The 21,541-nt window shown below is 35.4% G+C and overlaps 1 protein-coding gene across 2 annotated transcripts; it reads right to left on the reverse strand.

The window, feature by feature from the left end:
* Positions 1-1,283: 1,283 nt before the first annotated feature.
* tab3 (TGF-beta activated kinase 1 (MAP3K7) binding protein 3) lies at positions 1,284-14,424 on the reverse strand. 2 transcript variants are annotated; one of them, XM_073819071.1, is made up of 7 exons: positions 14,259-14,424; positions 9,110-9,278; positions 6,277-7,435; positions 4,407-4,567; positions 3,867-3,960; positions 3,652-3,723; positions 1,284-2,096 (listed from the first exon to the last, which is right to left on the reverse strand). In XM_073819071.1, exons 2-7 carry the CDS (start codon positions 9,209-9,211, stop codon positions 1,969-1,971), a joined length of 1,716 nt encoding a protein of 571 aa, XP_073675172.1. In that variant the 5' UTR covers positions 9,212-9,278; positions 14,259-14,424; the 3' UTR covers positions 1,284-1,968. The 2 variants fall into 2 exon arrangements, with proteins under 2 accessions (XP_073675172.1, XP_073675173.1); XM_073819072.1 differs by lacking the exon at positions 14,259-14,424 and adding an exon at positions 13,752-14,112.
* Positions 14,425-21,541: the final 7,117 nt, after the last annotated feature.

A 21,541-nucleotide genomic window follows, 5' to 3' on the forward strand; every position in this document is an offset into this window, starting at 1 on the left:
AAAGCACCATTGGACTGTATTTGCGCATGCAATTAACAAACATTCGCAGGCATATTAAACTGTAGTGACACGGCAGCACTGGCCCTACTGTCCCGAGCGTCTCGCATGCTGGCCCCGGCCCATCGAGCAGTCCTTATTGTCGAGCCCTGTGAATGTCACGGAAGTTGCCACATTTTGGATGAATAAATCAAAAGTAGGTCAGCACTCAGCACACTTGAATCCAAACGCGATACGGATTGGTGTCTGCTAAAATGAAGCCACCAAATAATAAATGTAAATCCTGGATGTCTCTTGAGTGAATGAGCAAACGTGCGGTTTCGTTTACTACTCTCGCTTTTTCGACCTTTTCTGCTTGGATATGAGTACATGAACACATACTCTAGAACTGCTCTTAGAGACTTCGTGAGCGTTTTACTGTTTCTTTTGAGAGAGAGAAAACCTACCGTCATATTATTTAGAAACAGAAAGGTCTTCACAGCAACCTGTCAAAATAAAAGTTCGGGTTAACTTGACAAAACTGACAGAAAAAGATTACTTAATGGAATGATAGTACAACTTCTACTAATACAATTATGAGAACATTATTTCTAAGAAATATTTACCAGAATGTATTTACCATAAAAATGTAAATACTCAATTCCGTAAATATGTTGTTTTTTTAAATAAAATTAATTATTTAGAAATGCTTTTATTTAGAACATTTAATGAAACAATTAAAATAGAATTTAGAAAATGAATTGGAAACAGAAATTGAAAAAAAAACTTAATGTACATTTCATGATTTCAATTAATTAGACGTGCTTTTTGATTTATAACATTTAATTTAATTATTCAAAGAGAGTCTAGAAAAATTAAAACGTAAAAATGGAATCCAGAAAATTTATGGAAAACACTGAATAAAAAAAAAGGATTTTTTTTTTTGTTAAACCTTTAGCAAATTGGTAGCAAAAATTATATACCAGAAAAATGTAAAATACACAATACCATATTACTGAGGGGGGGAAAAATAGTTAAAAATAAATGCTTTTGATTTTTAAAATTTAATGAAACCAATAAAATCCAGAAAATTAAATTAAACTAAAAATAAAACAAATATTTGTTGAATGTTTAACAAATTGCTGTGAAATTGTGTACGTTTCATGATTTCAATTGATTACACATGCTTTTTGATTAATAAAATTTAATTTAAACATTAAAACAGAGTCTAGAAAAATTTAAACCAGGGAGAAAAAAAAAACCTGATTACATAGGCCCTATACATCCGAAAGATCTCAACATCAGCATATAGTCACATAGAATCAGATCCTTTATTAAGTACAGCAACTTGAGGCATTTGCACAGGAAATCAACATCTTAAACACAGAATACAGTGTGGCATATGCATAAAAGTACCAGGTATAGGTTCATATGCAGGTCTTGTAGTGTTCTTCATTCATGACAAGAGCTCATAGTGAGCACATACAGTGTAAAGTCTACATTAAAATTATTCAGCCCCTGCTTATCTCAGTACATTGAATGTGTTGTGAGAGAAGCCCTGTGCGCGGGATTGTTGGGCTCTTTCCGTGTAAACGCAGCAGTCTTATTCTGCTTGGAATGGTAGCTTGGTAAACCACACCTCTGCCACATCTGGAAGCTCCACCCTCTTCTAAAACCACGCCTTCTCGATCCACTCCATCGCCAATCAATCAATCCCTTGTTTCTGTGAAGTCAAGTCACCCTACTTCCTCTTTTAAAGCATCTTTCAGTAGAAAAACAAAAGTAAATACAAGTGCAGGAAGCTCCTCAAGAGGTAACACAGGGTGGGTCTGATTGGATAATATTTTTTTCTTCTGTGGGGTACGGCTCAGTTATTGCTGGGTGAAGCTGAGGGCACGAGGGACAGAAATCGTCGAAAGATAGGCGGACTTGAACGATGCGTGATGGAACAGAAGATTAGTAAGAAGAGTGAAGGGTCGCGGTGAAGCCGGCTCAAGTGTTGCGCGGCATCTCGCACTGTTCGCAGCGGTGCAGCGCGGGGTGGTTAAGAAAAGTGCAGCTTTCACAGTTCCACTGAGCGCCCTCGAAATCCTCGTCCCTTTGCGCGACCGGAGGCTTAACTAGACAGAGGAGACAAATCATTACGAAACAGCACACACACTTATTTATTGCTGCTGTGAGCTAAATTTGAAGGCTTGAGGAAGATCTAGCATTCTGCCACACCCATTGACAATTTGGGCCACTGGCCCCACATAGCAACAAAGGAGCGATGAAAATAGAACCTGGGTGCAAGAAACACTAGATCATAACAAGCAACCTAATACCCTCCACTCCACTGGTGTAATCAGAGGTCAGGACAAATCTGACAGGATGTTCAGAGAGCAAATGGCTAATTTTAGCCTAGTGGAGGTTAGTCTAGAAATTCAATGAGGTTTTTAAAGAAAACCACATCTAGGATACATTCTAGCATAGCAAAGGAACAAAACTTGTAACTTAAGGTTCAACTGGTTAACATTAGTTAATGTATCAGGTGTCCAGAACAATTTTTACAGCTCTTATTAATGTAGGTTAACTGATAAATATAGCATCTTAGTAAATAGTGATGCACTGAAATTAACTAAAAAAAAATAAAAAACTTCTATTATATATTTATTTTATTTAAATTATTAAATTAAAAAAAAAAAAAATTCTTGCTGAAATTTTGAAGCATCATTGAACTTGCAAGATTTTTTTATTCATTTATATATATTTATTTTATTTGAATTAAATTATAAAAATAAATTAAATTAAATTAAACATTTTTACCGTTATGGACAAATATGGTCTCTTGCCAAAATTTTGGAGCACCATTGAACTTGCAAGGTTTATTTATATAAAATCAATTTCTATTATATATTTATATTTTTAATTTAATTTAATTATTTTTGCCATTACAGCCAGATATTGTCTCTTGCCAGAATTTCGAATTGTCTTAACTCAAGATTTTAACATATACATACATATATATATATATATTTGGAGCATGACTGAACTTGCAAGATTTTATTTATTTATATAAAATATAAAAACAATTTAGATAATATATTTATATATTTTTATTAAGATTTTATATGATTTTTTTTAAATAATATAATCAATTTCTATTATTTAATTTGTGTGTATATTTACTGCAATATTACGGTTATATTATGTTATATTATATGGTAAAAAAAAAATGGTTAAAAAGTAGTTATGCAGTTATTTCATAATTTTTCTGTTCAACTCTTTTAATTAGTCACTGTTATGACTAAATTTAAGAAAAATCTAAAAATAAACAAGACATACAATACTAATGTAGCAAGTGCACTGCACACACTAATGAACTTTTTTTTTTTTTTTTTTTTTTTTAAATGGGCATTTGCATGTAGGACATCCTGGTTAACAATAAGGGTAATTATGATAAGGCACGTACATAGCATTCAATAGAAATGTTGAAAATGTACTAACATGTGGAAATTAATAACCAAAATTAGTAAATGCTTTACAAGTATTTTTCATTGTTAGTTCATGATACCCAATGCATTAACTAATAATAACAAATTGAACCTTGTTGTAATGAAATGTTTAAATATGCAACATTGTGACGGTTGATTTAATAAATTCATTTAAATAAATAATAATAATTGAATTTCCCACCTCTTGGAGGTACAACAGGGCCAGGCTGAATATTATCATAAAAGTTGTTCATGGTTCTCACGTCAAACTTGCCTAAAAAATAAACAAACAAAAAATAAGAGATGGATGAAGCAAATGGTAGTCAGAATTATCAGCACATTTCCAACAATCTGTGCAATCCCTGAAATAATGCCATGCTAATGTATAGTTACAGACTACATTAAAGCTATTCTTACCTCTGGACTGCAGCAGGTCCGTCTCCTTCAAGGTGCAATCAATGTCAATCTGGAGCTGTCTGTTTTTTGACCGAATTTTGGTCATATCCTCGGGCTAAGAAATGTGCACACACACACACACAAAGTACATGACTTTTTCACATTAACCTCACACGTAAAAGCAGTTTATCACCATTACTCTCTTCACAGTAGCTTGTTAAACTCAGAAGAAAGAGATGAGTGCTGCACTGGATGGGTACATTATGTACAGCAGTTTAACCTTTGAAAAGAGATTCATTCATAGTCTGTGAAGCATACAGAATGAGCGAGCACCGAACGAACAGATGTGATTCATTTCCACCTCATCGTATTTGCACGTTCTGCACGTAGATTCTAGGTATGATATTTTTTTTTTACGTAAGGCTCATTTAGAGAATTTGATAAGGAATTATTCATTCCCTTTATTAGTGATGTAAAACAAGTGGGTGTGTGTGTTCCGCACTCCTTCAAAAAGATGCATTCACACTCTATAAAAGCCTTGTTTTTTGGTCTCTCTCTTACCCGAGGGATCAGGCTGGTGCTGTTCACCCGTCTGAAGCGTCTCTGCAGGGCGTCAAATTCCATTTCATTCACTTCCGCCTTCAAATGCTCCAGTTTCTGGCGCTCCAGCATGAGCTCTTTCATCAGACGCTCCATCCGAGCACGCTGGTGCAGGAGCAGCGCTGAGGAGGAGACATACAGCATTAGACACCAAGTATACAAAACTGAACACCACCTCCCCACATACACCCAACCCTGATGCATACAAACACCAAAAGCAGATGCAAAGGAGTTGCATAAACAGTTATTCTGGACAGGAAATTACCACTTTGACAGGAGACAGTTATCTGATTAAACCAAGCATAGTTTTTTCCATGAGTTATGTATAAGGATACATCTGCTGTACTGGATGCTGGATTTTAATTGCCTAAAAAAAAAAACATATTCAGTGTTGGCCAAAATTATTAGAACACTAGTATTTTCACCAGCTAAAAATGGGTATGAGTCAGTTATTTCTATCTTTTTTTGTAGTGTGTCACTGGCTGTTGTCTGACTCATTGTGCAAACAAAAATCTCACTGAATTATTATAATTAATAGCAAAATGAATGTTTGGAAATGTAAACCGATATCTCCTACTGACACACTACAGCAAAAGATAGAAATAACTAACTTAAAAACATTTTTAACTGCTGAAAATACTAGTGTTCTAATAATTTTGGCCACCACTGTACTGCATTACTGTAGAACTGTGTATATACACACAGGTTTTTGTCGGGGGTTTTTAACTGTTTTGATTAATTTTGTTATAGAACCCCCATGAACAATACAGAATATAAAACTATATTCAGTTACAGAATACAATTTTCCCAACCCAAAATATATAATAGAAAACCCTAAATAAGCAATTAAAGTACATCTAAAATAAATAATATAAAGAAATAAATTATGAAATAAATAAATACAAAATATTTATATACAACGGTTGAAGTATGATGACACCCTTGAGAATTAATAATAATAATAATTACATGTTTAATTTTAAATTAAATTAGAGTCAACACAACTTTATCTACCTATTATCAAAATTGTACAAAAGGGGATACACACAGTTTGAATATTTTTTTTTTTTTTTTTGAAAATTACATAACTAGCTACTCGATTTTTTTTTTTTTTAATAATTGTAACATGCCTTTCTTAAGTATCTCAGCATTTAGTTAAAAATATTTGTTTCTCGACTCCTGGAAAAAGCCAGATATTAATAAGCAAAGTAGCTAAAAAATTACAATTAAATATTTTCCAAATTTTCCAGGTTTTGAACAGTACGATTTTTTAGTTTTTTTTTTTTTTTTTTTAAAAAGTCTTTTCTGCTCACAAAGCCTGCATTTATTTGATCCAAAGTACAACAAAAACAGTAAAAATCCAAAATATTTTTACCATTTTTAATATTTTAAATATTTAAATAAATATTTTTATATTTTAAATATAAGTATTTTAAATATTTAAACATTTAAAATGTAATTTACTCATGTGCTGTCAAAACTTAATTTTTTATCAGCCACATGATCCTTAAGAAATTATTCTAATATGCTTGTTTTTCAAGAAATACACTTACTGTTATTAATGTTGAAAAGAGTTGTGCTGCTCAATATTTTTTGGAAAGCCTGGATACATTTTTTTCCAGGATTCTTTGATAAATACAAAATTCAAAAGAACAGCATTTATTTAAAATAAATATTTTATAACATTACACATACATTTACTGTCACTTTTGATCAATTTAACACATCCTACTGGATACAGGTATTAAACTAATACAAAAAATAATAAATATACATAATTATGTGTAATTTATATGCATACACATGAGGTCTTACATAAGCAGATTCATACCTTGAGTATATGCATAGTCATCCGAGCCAGAGCTGGATCGTCTAGGCATGCGATGGATGTGACTGGAGATGTTCCCTGGCAGGGCAGAGATGGGCAGGATCGGAGGTGGGGCACCGTGGCGCTCGCCCTGGTCCACTATATTGAGAAGGGATTCTGTCTCAACTGGTGGAGAGCTTGAGGAACGCTGTGCCTGTCCAGGAGACACTTTGATCTTGATGAACGCAGAGGTGGCTGGCTGAGGAGAGGATGCAGGCCGAGGCCTTGCCACACCCTGGTGGACGTATATTCCTTGATGAATGGACCCAGGGGGTCCGGTCATACTAATGGCCCGAGACGGAGAGCTCGGGGAAGGGCTGGTCGCCATATAGAGTGATCCCTGAGGAGCATGTACAGGGGAGTTGCTCCGTGGTCGTTGTCCCTCCAGTGTGATCTCTATCTGGTTCTTCATAGGGCCTTTGGAGGACATAAAAGCCCTGTGTGAAACTGGCGTCTGCTGGTAGGACAGCCCAGGGAGGGTGGGGGGACTTATGGGCAGAAACACCTGGGGCGGCTGCTGGACCTGATGTTGTGGAGAACTGTACGGGGATGCGTATGTCGGAGTGGCGTAAGGAGACTGCTGATACACAGACGCCCCAGATGTGGACCAGGGAGAGGGTTGAGGACTTTGGGACGGTGATGGACGCATGTACACGGTGTTTGCACTGTTACAATAGGCACCGGGGGGTATCTGCAGTGCTTGTGGGGCAGAGGGGATGTTCTGGGAGAGGGTCACTGTTATAGGAGTCATGTAACGTGGGACGGGGTGATATGTGGGCGACATGCCCTGGATGCTGGGTGGAGGGGTGGGGATATTCGAGCGTCCTTGATCGTTTATGAAGAAGGGGTTGAAGCCGGGTGACGGTGCCATGGTAGCGGGGGCGGAGAGGGGCTCGGGGAAACCACTTCGAGGATGCTCGATGTGCCCGTCGCTGGAACTGTGGACCAAAGCTCGGCTGCCAGCATTATTTTTAGCCCCTTCAGTAGCAGGGTAGCCCACGCTAATCCGCAACATGTGGTTTCGGTTTAAGTGCAAGTCATCTGGGCTGTGGTACTCCTCATACAGGTATCTATTACTCTCCTGAGCCAGCAGATGGCAGCAGAGGTCCAGGTTATTGTTGTTCTGAGGAGGAAATGGAAGACGGTGAGGTAAACTAGTTCTTGCACCTGATGCCACTCTGATACTCTTGGTAATGGCATTCAGCCAGAATGACACAGCAAAAATATGACAGATCAAACTTAACACTCGCTGCACATCATTATCATAAGGTCTACATATAAGGTTCAAAAGTTTGGGGTCAGTAAGTTGTGTTCAAAAACAACAGTGCATTACAAAAGATTTCTTTTTCAAAAAAATGCTGCTTTTTTAAACTTTTCATTTAACAAATCATGAACAAAATTGTATCATGTTTTCACAAGCATCAAATCAGCATATTATAAAGACTTCTGAATGATCATGTGACACAGGAATTGACATCTGCTACAATTTAAATTTGCCATAATAAATTATATTTAATCAATTATTTTATTAAGATAGAAAACTGTCATTTTAAATTGCAATAATATTTCACAATATTAGTGTTTTTCCTGTAATTTTCGATCAAATACATTCAGTCCTAGTAAGCATAATAGATTTTCAAAAACATTACAAAATCTTAAACTACAAACATTTGATTATTTTTGATAAAGCAATGCCTCAACTTTCAAATTGTCAAATTTATTACAACATTCAAACAATAAATGTTGTGACGTTATCACCCAATCAGTGATTCACATCAGTAAAGCAACTTGGGAACCACATGTCATCAGACTTGGCATTTATCTCAGGAAAGCCATTTTAAGTCCATGTCTTGTTTAAGTAGAAAGAAAAGTCTAGAGAATGTCACTAATATGAATAATAATATACAGTTGAAATCAGAAGTTTACATACACCTTGCAGAATTGCTAAAATTAGAGGTATCAGACAAAATGCATGTTATTTTTGTATTTATCTTAGTACTGACCTGAATAAGATATTTCACATAAGAGACTTTAACATGTAGTCCACAAAAGAAACATATAAATGTATAAAAATGACCCCGTTCAAAAGTTTACACACGCTTGCTTTTTAATACTGTGTTGCTACTGTGTTGTTATCTTCAAATTCAAAAAGTTTTCACCCCAGGCACTTAATGCATTTCGTTTCCTTCTGGAGCATCAGTGAGTGTTTGAACCTTCTGTAATAGTTGCATAACTCAGCTGTCCTCAGTAAGAAAAGATGGATCTCAAAATCATACAGTCGTTGTTGGAAATGGTTTAAATACACAAAAATGCTGAAAAGACAACAAATCGGTGGGATTTTTCTGAATAATAGCGGGCAGTTTAACTGTTCAGGATAAACAAGGGACTCATGAACAACTATCACTAAACAAAAAATAAACACAGCTGTGGATCATTCAGGTACCAACAGAGTATTAAGAATCAAGTGTATGTAAACTTTTGAACAGGGTCATTTTTATAAACTATTATTTTCTCTCGTGGACTATATGTAAACGTCTTTTATGTGAAATATCTTATTCAGGTCAGTACTAAATAAAAAGTAACATGCATTTTGTGTGACCCCTCTTATTTTAGTAAAATAATTAACATTTTGTTTTATTTGTTTTTATAATTAACACTTGTTTAACAAGTTTTTGTGAGAGCCCTGTAGATGACTACATAACCAACAGTTTTGGAGAAACATAATTATACGTAATTATATTATATTCTAATTTCCATTTCTTTTGAATCTATTTCAATTGTGACTTCTGGTTCTCACCTGAAGAAGGCACTGAGACACTACTTTCTCTGGAATCTCTGGGAAGCGCTGCTTGAGGTCCTGCAGTATGTGATAGTCCAACTGAGGCCCTCCCTGCGCCATCCTGAGCCCAAAGAGAGAGTCACTGAGTCCGCAGCCAGGAGCGCAGCACCTGCTCTCCTCTCATCCCCTGACAACACACATGAATAACATCCCATCAGAGACTACTCACATGCACTGCCAACAAACTACCTTAGGGCATTTGCAACAAAGACAAATCATTAAAGGGGCAGTTCTGGTATCATATACAAACACTCATGATGTTCCAAACCTGTGTGAGTTGACCTGAATGACGATGAGAAAATGATTTTAGGCTTAACTATCCCTTTAACACTGTAAAGCCTAGGTAATATATTTAGTAAATTTCTTAAACCCTCTAAATCAGGGGTGTCCAAACGCAGTTCCTGGAAGGCCAGTGTCTTGCAGAGTTTAGCTCCAACTTGCCTCAACACACCTGTCTGAACATTTCTAGTATGCCTAGTAAGACCTTAATTAGCCGGTTTTGGTGTGTTTAATTAGGGTTGGGGCTAGGGCTATGCAATATATTGAAATATCACAATATGCATATCGCTACAGCTTGCAATATTTGGGGCCATGAATAAAAGACGAAGAGAAAATCTTTCACTGCTCTTGCCTAAATAACTTTTGTAGCTTAAACAAGAATCTGTGCATTTTGATTTCATAGAGTGAAGACTAAAGATGCTCCGATCAGCATTTTTGGGGCCGATCACCGATTACCGATCACCAAGATCATGATCTGCCGATTGCCGATCACTGCCGATCACAGAATGGCAGGGGAATGGGAATCTTTGATCTATAATCTAGCAGAGTTTGCACCATTTGTAGAAATGAAACTAACTCTAAATTAACTATATTGAAGAAAAAAAATAGGCTACAGTCAAGATCTTGAAGAACCACCAAGTTAGGGTTGGAGACGATAGTATCGTGTATCGACAATAGTTAGAGATATCGCCAGTTGCTGATGCCTTCCCTGCTGAAAAAAACAGCATTTGCTGCTTAGGTATGTTTTGGTGCTGGGATGCTGGTTTATGCTGGTCCTTTGCTGGTTTATGCTGGTCATGTTGCTGGTCAAGGACCAGCATTAACCAGCCAAAAAACCAGCATGAACCAGCAAAGGACCAGCATAAACCAGCTAAAACCAGCACCAAAACATACCTAAGCAGCATATGCTGTTTTTTTCACCAGAGTTTGACGATAGCAAGACGATTATTAATATTATCCGTCAAAAAGGCGCCTAAATTTAGCGATGCAGTGCAGGGAGTCGGTTCTAGGATGTTTTAGAAACTTGTCGTGATATAAACACACGCATACAGTGGCCACGTCGCCTTAACGCGCCGCATGGGGAAGAGATTTATTTATATTAAAGTGCACCTCGCACTAGACTACGCTATGTTCTTTGATATTGTAAATGTTCTTTGCTTGTTATTTGTAGCTGCTTTTTAAGATGATGTAAGGATTATATTATCCAGCATTGCAGTCATTAGGGTAAAGGTAGTAAAATATGGTTTAGGCTGAATTAAATGTGATATATCAGAATCTTTCTGTATATAAGAAAACATAAACATTCACCTCAGTAACATCTATATGCGTTCATTAGAATTACGATGCGATAAAATGGCGCTAAACATACCCACGTGAATTACACGCGCGCCGTTTCTCCTCATTCTATATGGACTGAACTACAACATTAACTGATGACAACAATCAGACATACAGCGGTAACATTATTGCAATATGACGGGTATACAAAGATACATTCATTTACATTCAAGCACGCACATTCACCACTCAGAATGAAACCGAAAGTATACTTCTCCGGCAAAACTAGTCAGCGCTCTGTACACGCACAACTTAGTCACATGCCCAAGAACAATACTACCCTTACAAAACTAATAAAGAATTTAGTACTCATGTTGCCACTGGTAAGCTCCACTCTTCTGTTGTTTACCTAGGCGCTGTGCATGCACGTGTGAAAAAGTTGCGCGAGTAATTTACGTCAAGTGATCGGCTTTTTTGATCGGCGCTTTTGGGGTTCGCCGATCAAGCTATTTTTAGCCAATATCGACCGATCATGATCGGTTGCCGATCGATCGGAGCATCACTAGTGAAGACTAAGCAGAGTTTTATTTCTCCTTTTTATTATTCAGTTCCTAAACTGATGTTAAAATGATTACACTAATATTAAAATGACACTTATGTAATGCTAGAGTAAAACACTACCATTCACTTTCAGAAGTTGTTGTAGGGGTGGTTTATCATCACAAAAAGTGAAACATGTATGCTAGTTATATCAGAATCAGAATGAGCACAAGGAATTTGTTTTACAGGAGCTCTTGATACATACGCACATATAAATAACCATATATATATATGACACAAGATATGGAAGTTCACATAACTGACTCACTAACAGCTGCGTAAAATGGTTTAATCTGAGCATGTGGCACTTTAAGCATTATCCTATGGCATATCGAATATCGCATTATTTAATGAGTTATTGCATATCGCATTTTTCTTTAATATCGCACAGCCCTAGTATGGAGCTTAACTCTGCCCAAATGTGGACACCCCTGCTCTACATGATCAACATGATCAACTTTGCTAAAAAAAAACAACATGTTGTACACAACCAACAACAAGCCTTGTGATTGACTTAAGCAAGTAAAAGGCCTTTTAGTATAATTCCAAAAAATGTGCTGAAGCAACTTAGGTTTACTTGATTATCCATACAGCATAAAAAATGGTGATAAAACAAGCATCAAACATGATACAAGCTTGAACAACATTTTATACATCAGCTGAGCTTTGATCATAAAACTAGTCTCTTCTGTTCACCAAAATACATCCAAAATACAGCAAAAGCAATACAATTGTGAAATATTTTAAAATATAATTTACTCCTGTGACCAAAACAAAATTTTCAGCATCATTACTCCAGTCTTCAGTGTCAGATGATCCTTCAGAAATCATTCTAATATGCTAATTTGCATAAAATTCTATTATTATTATTATTATTATTGAGGACTGTTTGATGAATAGAAAGATCTATAGATCAGCATTTATCTAAAATAAAAAGCTTTATAAACGCTTATAAATCTTTTGAACTTTCTATTCATCAAAGAAACCTAAACAAAATTCCTAAGCTGTTTTTAACATAATAATAATAAATGTTTTTTGAGCAGCAAATCAAAATATTAGAATGATTTCTAAAGGATCATGTGAATGGAGTAATGATGCAAAAAAACTTTATAAACGCTTATAAATCTTCTGAACTTTCTATTCATCAAAGAAACCTAAACAAAATTCCTAAGCTGTTTTTAACATAATAATAATAATATATGTTTTTTGAGCAGCAAATCAGAATATTAGAATGATTTCTAAAGGATCATGTGAATGGGGTAATGATGCTTAAAAAAAAAATCACAGGAATGAATTACATTTTAAAATATAGTCAAATAGAACAGTTATTTTAAATTGGTAAATATTTTTAAATTTTACTGTTTTTGCTGTACTTTGGATTAAATAAATGCAGAAGAGACATTCAAAATCTTACTGTCCAAAAACTTTTGACTGGTAGTGTCTTAGGACATATATTGAGTGACTGTTAATAAAGACCACACTAATTTACATTAAACTATCAGAATTTCATCTTTTTGTAATTAACAACTAACAACAACTTATATAAATAAAATCTGCACAAAGGTGCATATTTTTGCACAGTTTGGGCCTAAGTATTTTTCTTCTCAAATGTGAGCTCCATACTCTGTATATCACACTATATGACTTCTGATGTATCAAATATGATACAAAACAAACATATGCGCAAAGGTTTTTTTTTATTTTTTAGATTTTGTCTAAAGCTTGTTCCATTTCAAAACAATTAATTGTTAATCTGACTATTGTTTGACACATCAAGGCTTTACAGGGTTAAGGTCGCTTATGCACCAGACGGCCGCAGACTGGCTGCCGCAGTGTGAACATGGCGCACTCCTGGACAGGAACAGAGACTTCATACCTGCAACCTGAAAACTGCTATTTATCAGAACAAAAGCACGATTGTAGTACATCTCAGGTAAATCCGATGCGAATGCAAACCTAAAAGACACATGTTTCAGAATGGCTTGTGTTGTGTTTAGCGATCTCACCATTGGCAACGACCTGAAATCTGAGACGTGAACAGTGTTTCACGTGTACAACTCCCTTCCGGTTGACTTCATCCACACACACGACAGGTGTTACTAACTGTCATAAGCATAATTGCAGCACTGTCAACGCCTTATTATGCGTAACATAAGCAAAGAATGGGACGCCGATCTTAAACTAACCACAAGACACAAAAGATAATTTTGAATGCAAGACAATAAGCCTGAGTCACCAGCAAAAAATAAAACTAAACACCAACATTCTACACTATATTAACGACATCAACTTCATGATTTGTTCCCTTGTCAGTTTCAGTTCTTCATGTCAACACAAACCAATCGCAGGTTCATTCCAGCACTGCTAGCAGAGACAGCTAAGCATCCATAAAAACACAATCTGCTAACTATTAAAGTCAAGTAGTGACAGTTCTGCAGAGTACCTGTGTCTGGTGCCTCCTGATCGACGACGAGCCGTTGCCAAATCCGTTTAAGAGCTACAACTCAACGCTATTTTTACATGATGACAAAGATAGAAAGCCACAATTGACGGGATCAGCAGTGTCTCGTTACAAAACAAAAGACGCTTCCGCATTATTCTTCAACATATATAAATATTAAGACATACAGAAACGTTTCACTTGCACGTAGTTATCTCTGGGAGGAGATAGAGAGAGAAAGAGAAAAAAACACTAGCTGTTCATTAACCGTTAGCTTTAGCATAGCCGCTAGCCGTCCGGTATTGAGCCGCAGGGAGAAACGGAAACGCAATGCGCGCCGCTCCCGCGTGTTTATCTGACTGACGTTTAATTAACACCTGTCAAAAGCTTGTTGACATCGTAAAACACCAAAGCAACAGTTTATACGGAGACTCGCTGTCAGTTTCGTTGCAGTGCAAACAACGGCTGGCTGCTCGCCGTGCTGATAACAGTGTATGTACGACAACATACCGTGCGCCGGAGCCTCACGGCCATTGACCATCCAAGCAAGGCTTTTCACAGGGGGTGTGTCACCGGACTGCTGAGGTGATCGGAAATGACAACAATTCACCGGAGTTCTACAGGAATCAAGCGGTTTTCGCAGTCGCAACAAAATTGTCGTCTTCACTTACGCCTATTTCTCTTCCTCTGTAGTTCCGGTTGAAGGTTTCTCATGTAACATTATACGGCACATTCATGCCCTCTGCCGGGCTGGGGTAAAAGAAAGAGAACCTCTCAGTACAAAATGGTACATAAAACTGTCTCTGTACTAAAAATGTACTAATATATGTGACACTGGATCACAAAACCAGTCATATGAGATGTATATAATCTCTGGGCCCAGTTTTTCAAAAGTAATCCAGTGGGATTTTGGATCACGGATTGGATCAAATCTTGGAAATGGGTTTTTCAAAAGTAAAAGAGGGATTTTGAATTAAGATCAGACCATGTAATCCAATCTTACATTTGATTTGGATCAAACCTGCCCTTTGGGTTATTCAAAACTTTGAACTCAGATTGTGATCTAAAATAGGATTATCCTGATCCCATCAGAAGGGTTTATTCAGGATTCAGTTGTGATTTTTTTAACCAAATAAAATAAAAAAGTTTTATTTTTAAGTGAATGATCACAAACTTAATGGTTACTGGTGATATAAATTCCTTGATATTTGAACCCTATATTAAGGATGTCACATCTAATGAAATATGGTAAAAACAGCAACAAAATAATATAAAAACTATCAGATGTCAAATAAATGGATGGAAAGTCAAAGATGGAAAGTGCTGGTATCTGTCCTGTAAATGATTTAACTTTTTGACAGTATTGTTTTTGTTTTGTGATTTAACATTAGAACAAACTAAAAAAATGTAAAATGTTTGTTTATTGCATTGTTTAAATTAAAACAAACAATGGCTATTTGTGGCCACTGGTATTTTGCCTACCTGTTGTTCTTTGCTAAGCCAGTAGACTACACTGTTGGTTCCATTTAAGGCTATGGTAAAAAGGATTTGGCAATCCTGATATTTGGTATTTGGATCACAGTGATCCAACCCAGTGTTCCTTTAAAAAAACTGTCATAAAAGTAAGATAGATCAGTTAATCCTGGATAGCAAAACATGGGATTCCAAATCTGGACCAATTTGATCCAGATAAATTTTTTTGAAAAACTGGGCCCTGGGGTATAAAGCTGAATAAAAAAAGTTTTCCACTGATGTATGGTTTGTTAGGATAGGATAATATTTGACGAAGAAAATCAGAAATGTGAGGGTGCAAAAAATAAATAAATAAAAAAGTTGTTTAAAGTTGTCCTAATTAAGTTCTTAGCAATGCATATTACTAATCAAAATTTAAGTTTTGATATTTTTATGTAGGAAATTTACAAAATATCTTCATGGAATGTGATTTTTTATTCTAATGATTTTTGGCGTCCAGGGTCACATAAGCCATTTAGGAACCAATATGTATGCGTTAGTAATATGCACCCTTCAGGGGTAAATAAGGTACAAAGATGTACCTTAAGAGGGTATCCAGTGACAGATTTAATAGGCCTACCTTTTTTTTCTGAGAGTGTACATTAGTTACCTGCACAGCCTATCCACCTTTTTCTTTAATACAGAAGTATAGGAGAATAATGAGAAGAGTAACAATGTGCAGTAATGGTAACTAGTATGCACTACAAATGGTGTGTTCATATTTAAGTTAATATATTAAAACAATATGGTAAGACAAACCAATTTGCAATATCAAGCAGCAAAACCACCCATAAAATTTACAAAATGGCTTACAGAAAAATAAGGTGGATACAGCATTGTGAAAAATATAGGACATCTTTGTGTACACTTTAGCCCAGTATGGCTTGACATTTAAAATAATAGTCTATAGAAAAATCTTTTTTATTTATTTATTTATTTAATTGAATAGTTTATTCAAACTTTAGACAAAATACTCAAACAAGGGTTGCATATGTATATTTATTTTGTAATTGTCATATCATATTTGCTACATCAGGTTGTATGGGTGTCTGTGATATTGAGGACATGAAGTTTATACTTGAAAAAAGGAAAGAAACCCAAACTGAGCAAAAATATGCAATTTGGTGCAGCAGCTGATGTTTATGGCCAAAATGTAAGATGAAATTCTGATAGCTTGTAATATATATAAATTAGATTAGATTTGTATAACAGTATAACAGGCTACTTGCATAAATAGAATAAAAATATCAGTTGACACTCTGTATCTCTCAAAGCGCTGCAGTTTTTGCTGTGGGGCAAAACATACGATGCACTGCAATACAATGATGATTGAGAGATCTACAAAAAACATTCCTCAAAAGTCTGACATGATTTTTCTTCAAAAAAAAAAAAAATTCTCAAGTTGCTTCAGTTCATTAGGTCTTCAACATTAAATTATTATTTAAAAGTTATTCTTAAGTTTATTTAATTAAAAATCAGTAAAGATTTCACAGCAAAAAGACATGTGTACCACAACCTGAAGTGAAAGTTTTTACACTTAGCCACACTTATTTTTAGCTGTACTAAACAGCTTATTTTTGATGCTTGAAATTGCAAATTGGTTTCTTTTACCATGTTATTTTAATGTATTATCTTAATTATGAACAGTTTTACCATTTACGGCACATTGTTATTTTACTTGTTATTTCCCTATAGTGAAAATTTAGAAAAAATCTCACCCATAGGCTCACTTCTGTGCTAAAGAAAAAGGTGAATACAGACAGGTCTTTTACTTGATAAAAACTATTAACTTATACTTATATAGGCATCTATACTGCCTCTAATATGTTTAACATAGATATCCATTTTGTAATAAAGAACAACCGAAAGCTTGTTCCATTTAGAAGGCAAAAAAATTCCCAAAGCATCAAGAGTTGGGGTCAAATGTCAATGCATTGAGATGTGTTTCTTACAGTCCACCAGATGAGGGAGTCATTATCTGCAGCTCAGCTACCAATATGATTTAGTGTCATAATAACAAAGAGCTCTGAAACCCTCCCTTTGGATAGATATATGAAAGCAATTAATTTATAGACTGATAACATTTATCTGATTTATGTTAAATAGTCCTGCATATGACATCTGAGAATTACACTGAAGAACAGTAACACTTTACAATAAGTTCACATTGGTTATGGCTAATTAATGCATTATTTAACAATAAATAACAACAAGCAATACATTTGTTACAGTGTTTATTAATAATTGTTAAAGGGATAGGTCAACCAAAAATGAAATTTCTTTTCATTAATTACTCACCCTTGAGTTATTCCAAACCTGTAAGACCATAATTCGTCTTTGGAACACAAATTAAGATATTTTTGATGGAATCCAAGAGCTTTCTGATCCTCCATAGGCAGCAAGGGTCCTACTATGTTCAAGGTCCAGAAAGGTACCAAGAACATCAACAAAATAGTCCAGTGACATCAGTGTTTCAACCATAATTGAACAAGTTGTGCGCAAAAAAACTAAAATAAAAACTTTATTCACCAATTCTGCATTTTTGCAGAGTACCATGACGCATATGCATGCTTTGATCTCCGATTTCATCAAAAGTAACTTAATTTGTGTTCTGAAGACTAACAAAGGTCTTGTGGCTTTGGAACAACATGAGGGTGAGTAATTAATGACAGAATTTTAATTTTTGGGTGAACTATCCATTTAAGGTTAATTAACAATATCAAAAAGGACATCTTTTCCACAAGCTGAGACTCAGACTAAGACTTCCAGTTTAAAAGGCCAAGACCAAGACAATATGCACTAAGGGTTTGTCTCAAGACAAGACTTAAATTCTGATGTGTACAACACAATAGAAAAAACGACATGTCATATGTCTATTTGGGATCTCTGACACAGATCAGGATTTTAGATCATAGCTGAGTTATTTGAGATTGGTAAGTCAACATTTTCTCTGAGCTCCTGGGCAGTCAGCCAATTCTCACTTGTCACAAGCCCTAATTTAGCTTGGCTCTGGTACCTGATAGTGAAGACTTCAGCTATCTGTAAGCAGATATGCCGAGGAAATACGGCTCCCTTGAGACCTCCGTCATGATTAGAAATGGATATCTTAATGTTTTGCGAACAATACTTGATTACTTCAACAACAATAACTCATGCATTTTGATCTAAAAGTAAAACTGTAAGAATATTACAATCAATAAACTATTGTTTCATAGTATTTAAAATATCTTTTTGTATTCTAACACAAATCACAAATAAATTAGCAGACGTACAAAGAAAACTAGACCCATCAAGCTAGATTTCAAGGCCCAGAACTTTGGAGCATGCCTGAGTGAATTGTAATGCAGCATATTTCAGCAACTGTGAAACAAATACAACTGTTTCAAGTGTTACAATTTTTCTTTCAAACCAACTGTAAACTTTGCATCCTGCCTAGTGTCCTGGTGTGATCTGCACCTGTTCCTGTAGTAGAGTAAATGCCCAACCAGGCCAACAGCTGACTTGTTGAGAGAGTAAGCGAGGCAGACAGGAAACCCGCAGTAAAGAGGCAAAGAGAAGAAGAAATAAAGAAACAAACACGGATTAAAGGACATTTGATATCACACTCCCTTTGGGATTTATTTAAATAACTCATACATGGCATTAGTTATTGTACATGATTTGGAATTTCTTTTGCATTGTCAGACAGATTTGCTCCATAATTTGCATTTACATTTACATTTATTCATTTAGCAGACGCTTTTATCCAAAGCGACTTACAAATTGGGAATACAACAAGTGATTCATCCTAAGGAGGCAGATCAACATGTGCTCAAAAATACCATATATTAGGCTTTGTTAGATTAGTACAGGCTAGAAAGGGAAGATCAAGAAAGAGAGGAGAACAGTTTTTTTTTTTTTTTTTATAATATTATTGAGTCAAATAGTGTTGAAAAAGATGGGTTTTCAGCAGTCACTTGAAAGCTGTTAAGGAGTCTGCATTCCCGGAGAGGGGTGGGAAGATCATTCCACCAGTAGAGAAGGCATTTATTAGGCCCTAAAAATACCTTTTTCACATTAAAGTTGGCATGAAATGAAAATGTAGCTGACCTGTTTTCTAATGATTTACCAACTTATTGATCTTTTTGTGAATGATTCATTCATACACTGTTTTTTTTTTATATATATATAAAATGTCAACTGGATCTATCATATTTCTCTCTAGTGATCATTTCATCCTCTTAAACCTTGCCTCTTTTTTACAATCAGCTTTATGCTCACATTCAGATCTGTCGCCATCCAATCAACAACCAATGGACAGAACCAAGTCCCCAGCACAGTGCATTTTTTTAATCTTTTTCAATTGAGGGTTTGCACTTTCGTCACGATTTGGTCAGTTACCCGGATGCACGGGCATATTGGCGATACTCAGATGTAAACAGCAGCATGGATTGCACATTTAATGTACTACTGAATACGTAGTTCTGCTAATTTATGCTGTTTAAACCATGGACAAATTGTGTGGAAGCTATTTAAAAGGACTTAGTAAGCAGGAAAGGGCGCAATATTTTGACAAACTAAGTTAATAGGTGGTATGTACCAACAGAATTAATTAAGATATTGGTGTAATATTTCACCTACCTGACTGGAAATTATAAGAACAAACACAAAGGTTGTCAAGATTCTTGCCCTGAAATCCTGGTTCAGTTTGGACAACCACAAACGCCTTTTGTTCCTCAGAGAGTTTTTGCAGAGTTTACTTCAGTTCAGTGGCATTGTTTACGTTCAGTGCCGCCAATATGGACAATTGATGACACAACGTGAAAACTCTCGAATCTGTTTCACTTAGATGTATGTCACAAAACAGAAGAAAATATCTGTCGCTACTTCCATAACAATGAGAATTCAAGCATGAGCTTGTAATAAAAAAGATAATAGTTTGACTAAATAAATATACATAAGACTAAGAACATTATGAACATAATTCATTTGAACAGTAAATGTTAATTTAGGCTTTGTTTCAGTGTAAACAAATGAAAAGCATTGTGTCTTTTAACTGTTGCTGGATTTCTAACAGTTTCCTCCATAATAAACCATTTTAAAGTGCAGCTGGTCAAAAAAGTGTCACAGGTCACAACTTAAGGAAGTCCTGCTGTAGCACTGTTCATCACACTTAAAGCAAGGAGCTATTTATACCACCTCCTATTGCAGTGTTTGTCAAGTCATGCCCCTCTGAAAGAAGCTACAAATGGTATACTCTAAACCAGCCCTTTTTCCCTCTGCTTAAAGGAGTAGGTCACCCCAAAATGAAAATTTGCTTAAGAATGTACTCCTCAGTACGGTGCCCGCCAGGGGACACCTTCGGTTCACTTATGTTTGTCGTGGCCACGACATATAAACTCGTGGGAACATGATATTATGTTGTGGCCACGAGATATTAATTCGTGGGAACGTCATATTAACTCGTGGGAACGTGATATTATGTCGTGGCCACGAGATCATTTTGTCGAGGTAACGACATCCTTATGTCGTGGCCACAAGATGCGATGATGAGGGAACGAGATCCATTTCTCGTGGCCACGACTTATTATGTTGAGGAAACAACATGCATTTCTCGTGGGCACGAGTTTTAATGCATAAACAAACCTGCGTGACCATAGTAACCCAGGATTAGCCTATCAGAGATTTTTAATTAAGAAATTATTATATTAATTGTTACAGAAATTGTTACAATATTAAATTATTATATTAACAATGGGCGATGCTGTATATGCGAATGCTGATGCTGTCTGTGCGCGATGTAGACAGTATATTCAAAAGTTTATCATGAATAAATATTACATAAAGTACATCAAATAAAATAGCCCTACAGGAAACATTTTATCCCACAGTCTTGTCCATTAACTGATCCTCCTCTTTCCGTAATATTTTTATTATTCGTTTATATTCGTTATTTCCCCCTTCATTTCGATCTCCTTAACGTTATGAATGTAGGTTCTATGACTGGGATTTTTTCAGTTCAAAGGCTGAATTTAACATATACTGTATTTTATTTAGTCTAATTAATAGACAAATATAGTGTTTCAGTGAGAGTGAATTATTCACGTAGTTTCATTTGGAAATCATTTATCGTCACACCGTAAAATAGGCCTACATGACATTCCTTCTATTAACCTGATCGTCTTTTTTCCGTATTTGTATTATTATTATCGTCATCATTATTATAATTATTATTAATTATTATAATTAGCCTATATATATTTTTATTTTCGTTTATATTCGTTTTCCCCCCTTCATTTTAT

This window comes from Garra rufa, chromosome 15, assembly GCF_049309525.1.
Source record: "Garra rufa chromosome 15, GarRuf1.0, whole genome shotgun sequence".
NCBI lineage: Eukaryota > Metazoa > Chordata > Actinopteri > Cypriniformes > Cyprinidae > Garra > Garra rufa.

What these genes read in the sequence shown, in the direction of transcription:
- tab3 (XM_073819071.1), bottom strand. Translation starts at nt 9,211, where the DNA reads ATGGCGCAGGGAGGGCCTCAGTTGGACTATCACATACTGCAGGACCTC. An exon ending in TGTCTCAGTGCCTTCTTCAG is followed by an intron (nt 7,436 to 9,109) that starts GTGAGAACCAGA and finishes TTTCCTCCTCAG; the next exon opens with AACAACAATAACCTGGACCT. An exon ending in GGACCTGCTGCAGTCCAGAG is followed by an intron (nt 3,724 to 3,866) that starts GTAAGAATAGCT and finishes TTTATTTTTTAG; the next exon opens with GCAAGTTTGACGTGAGAACC.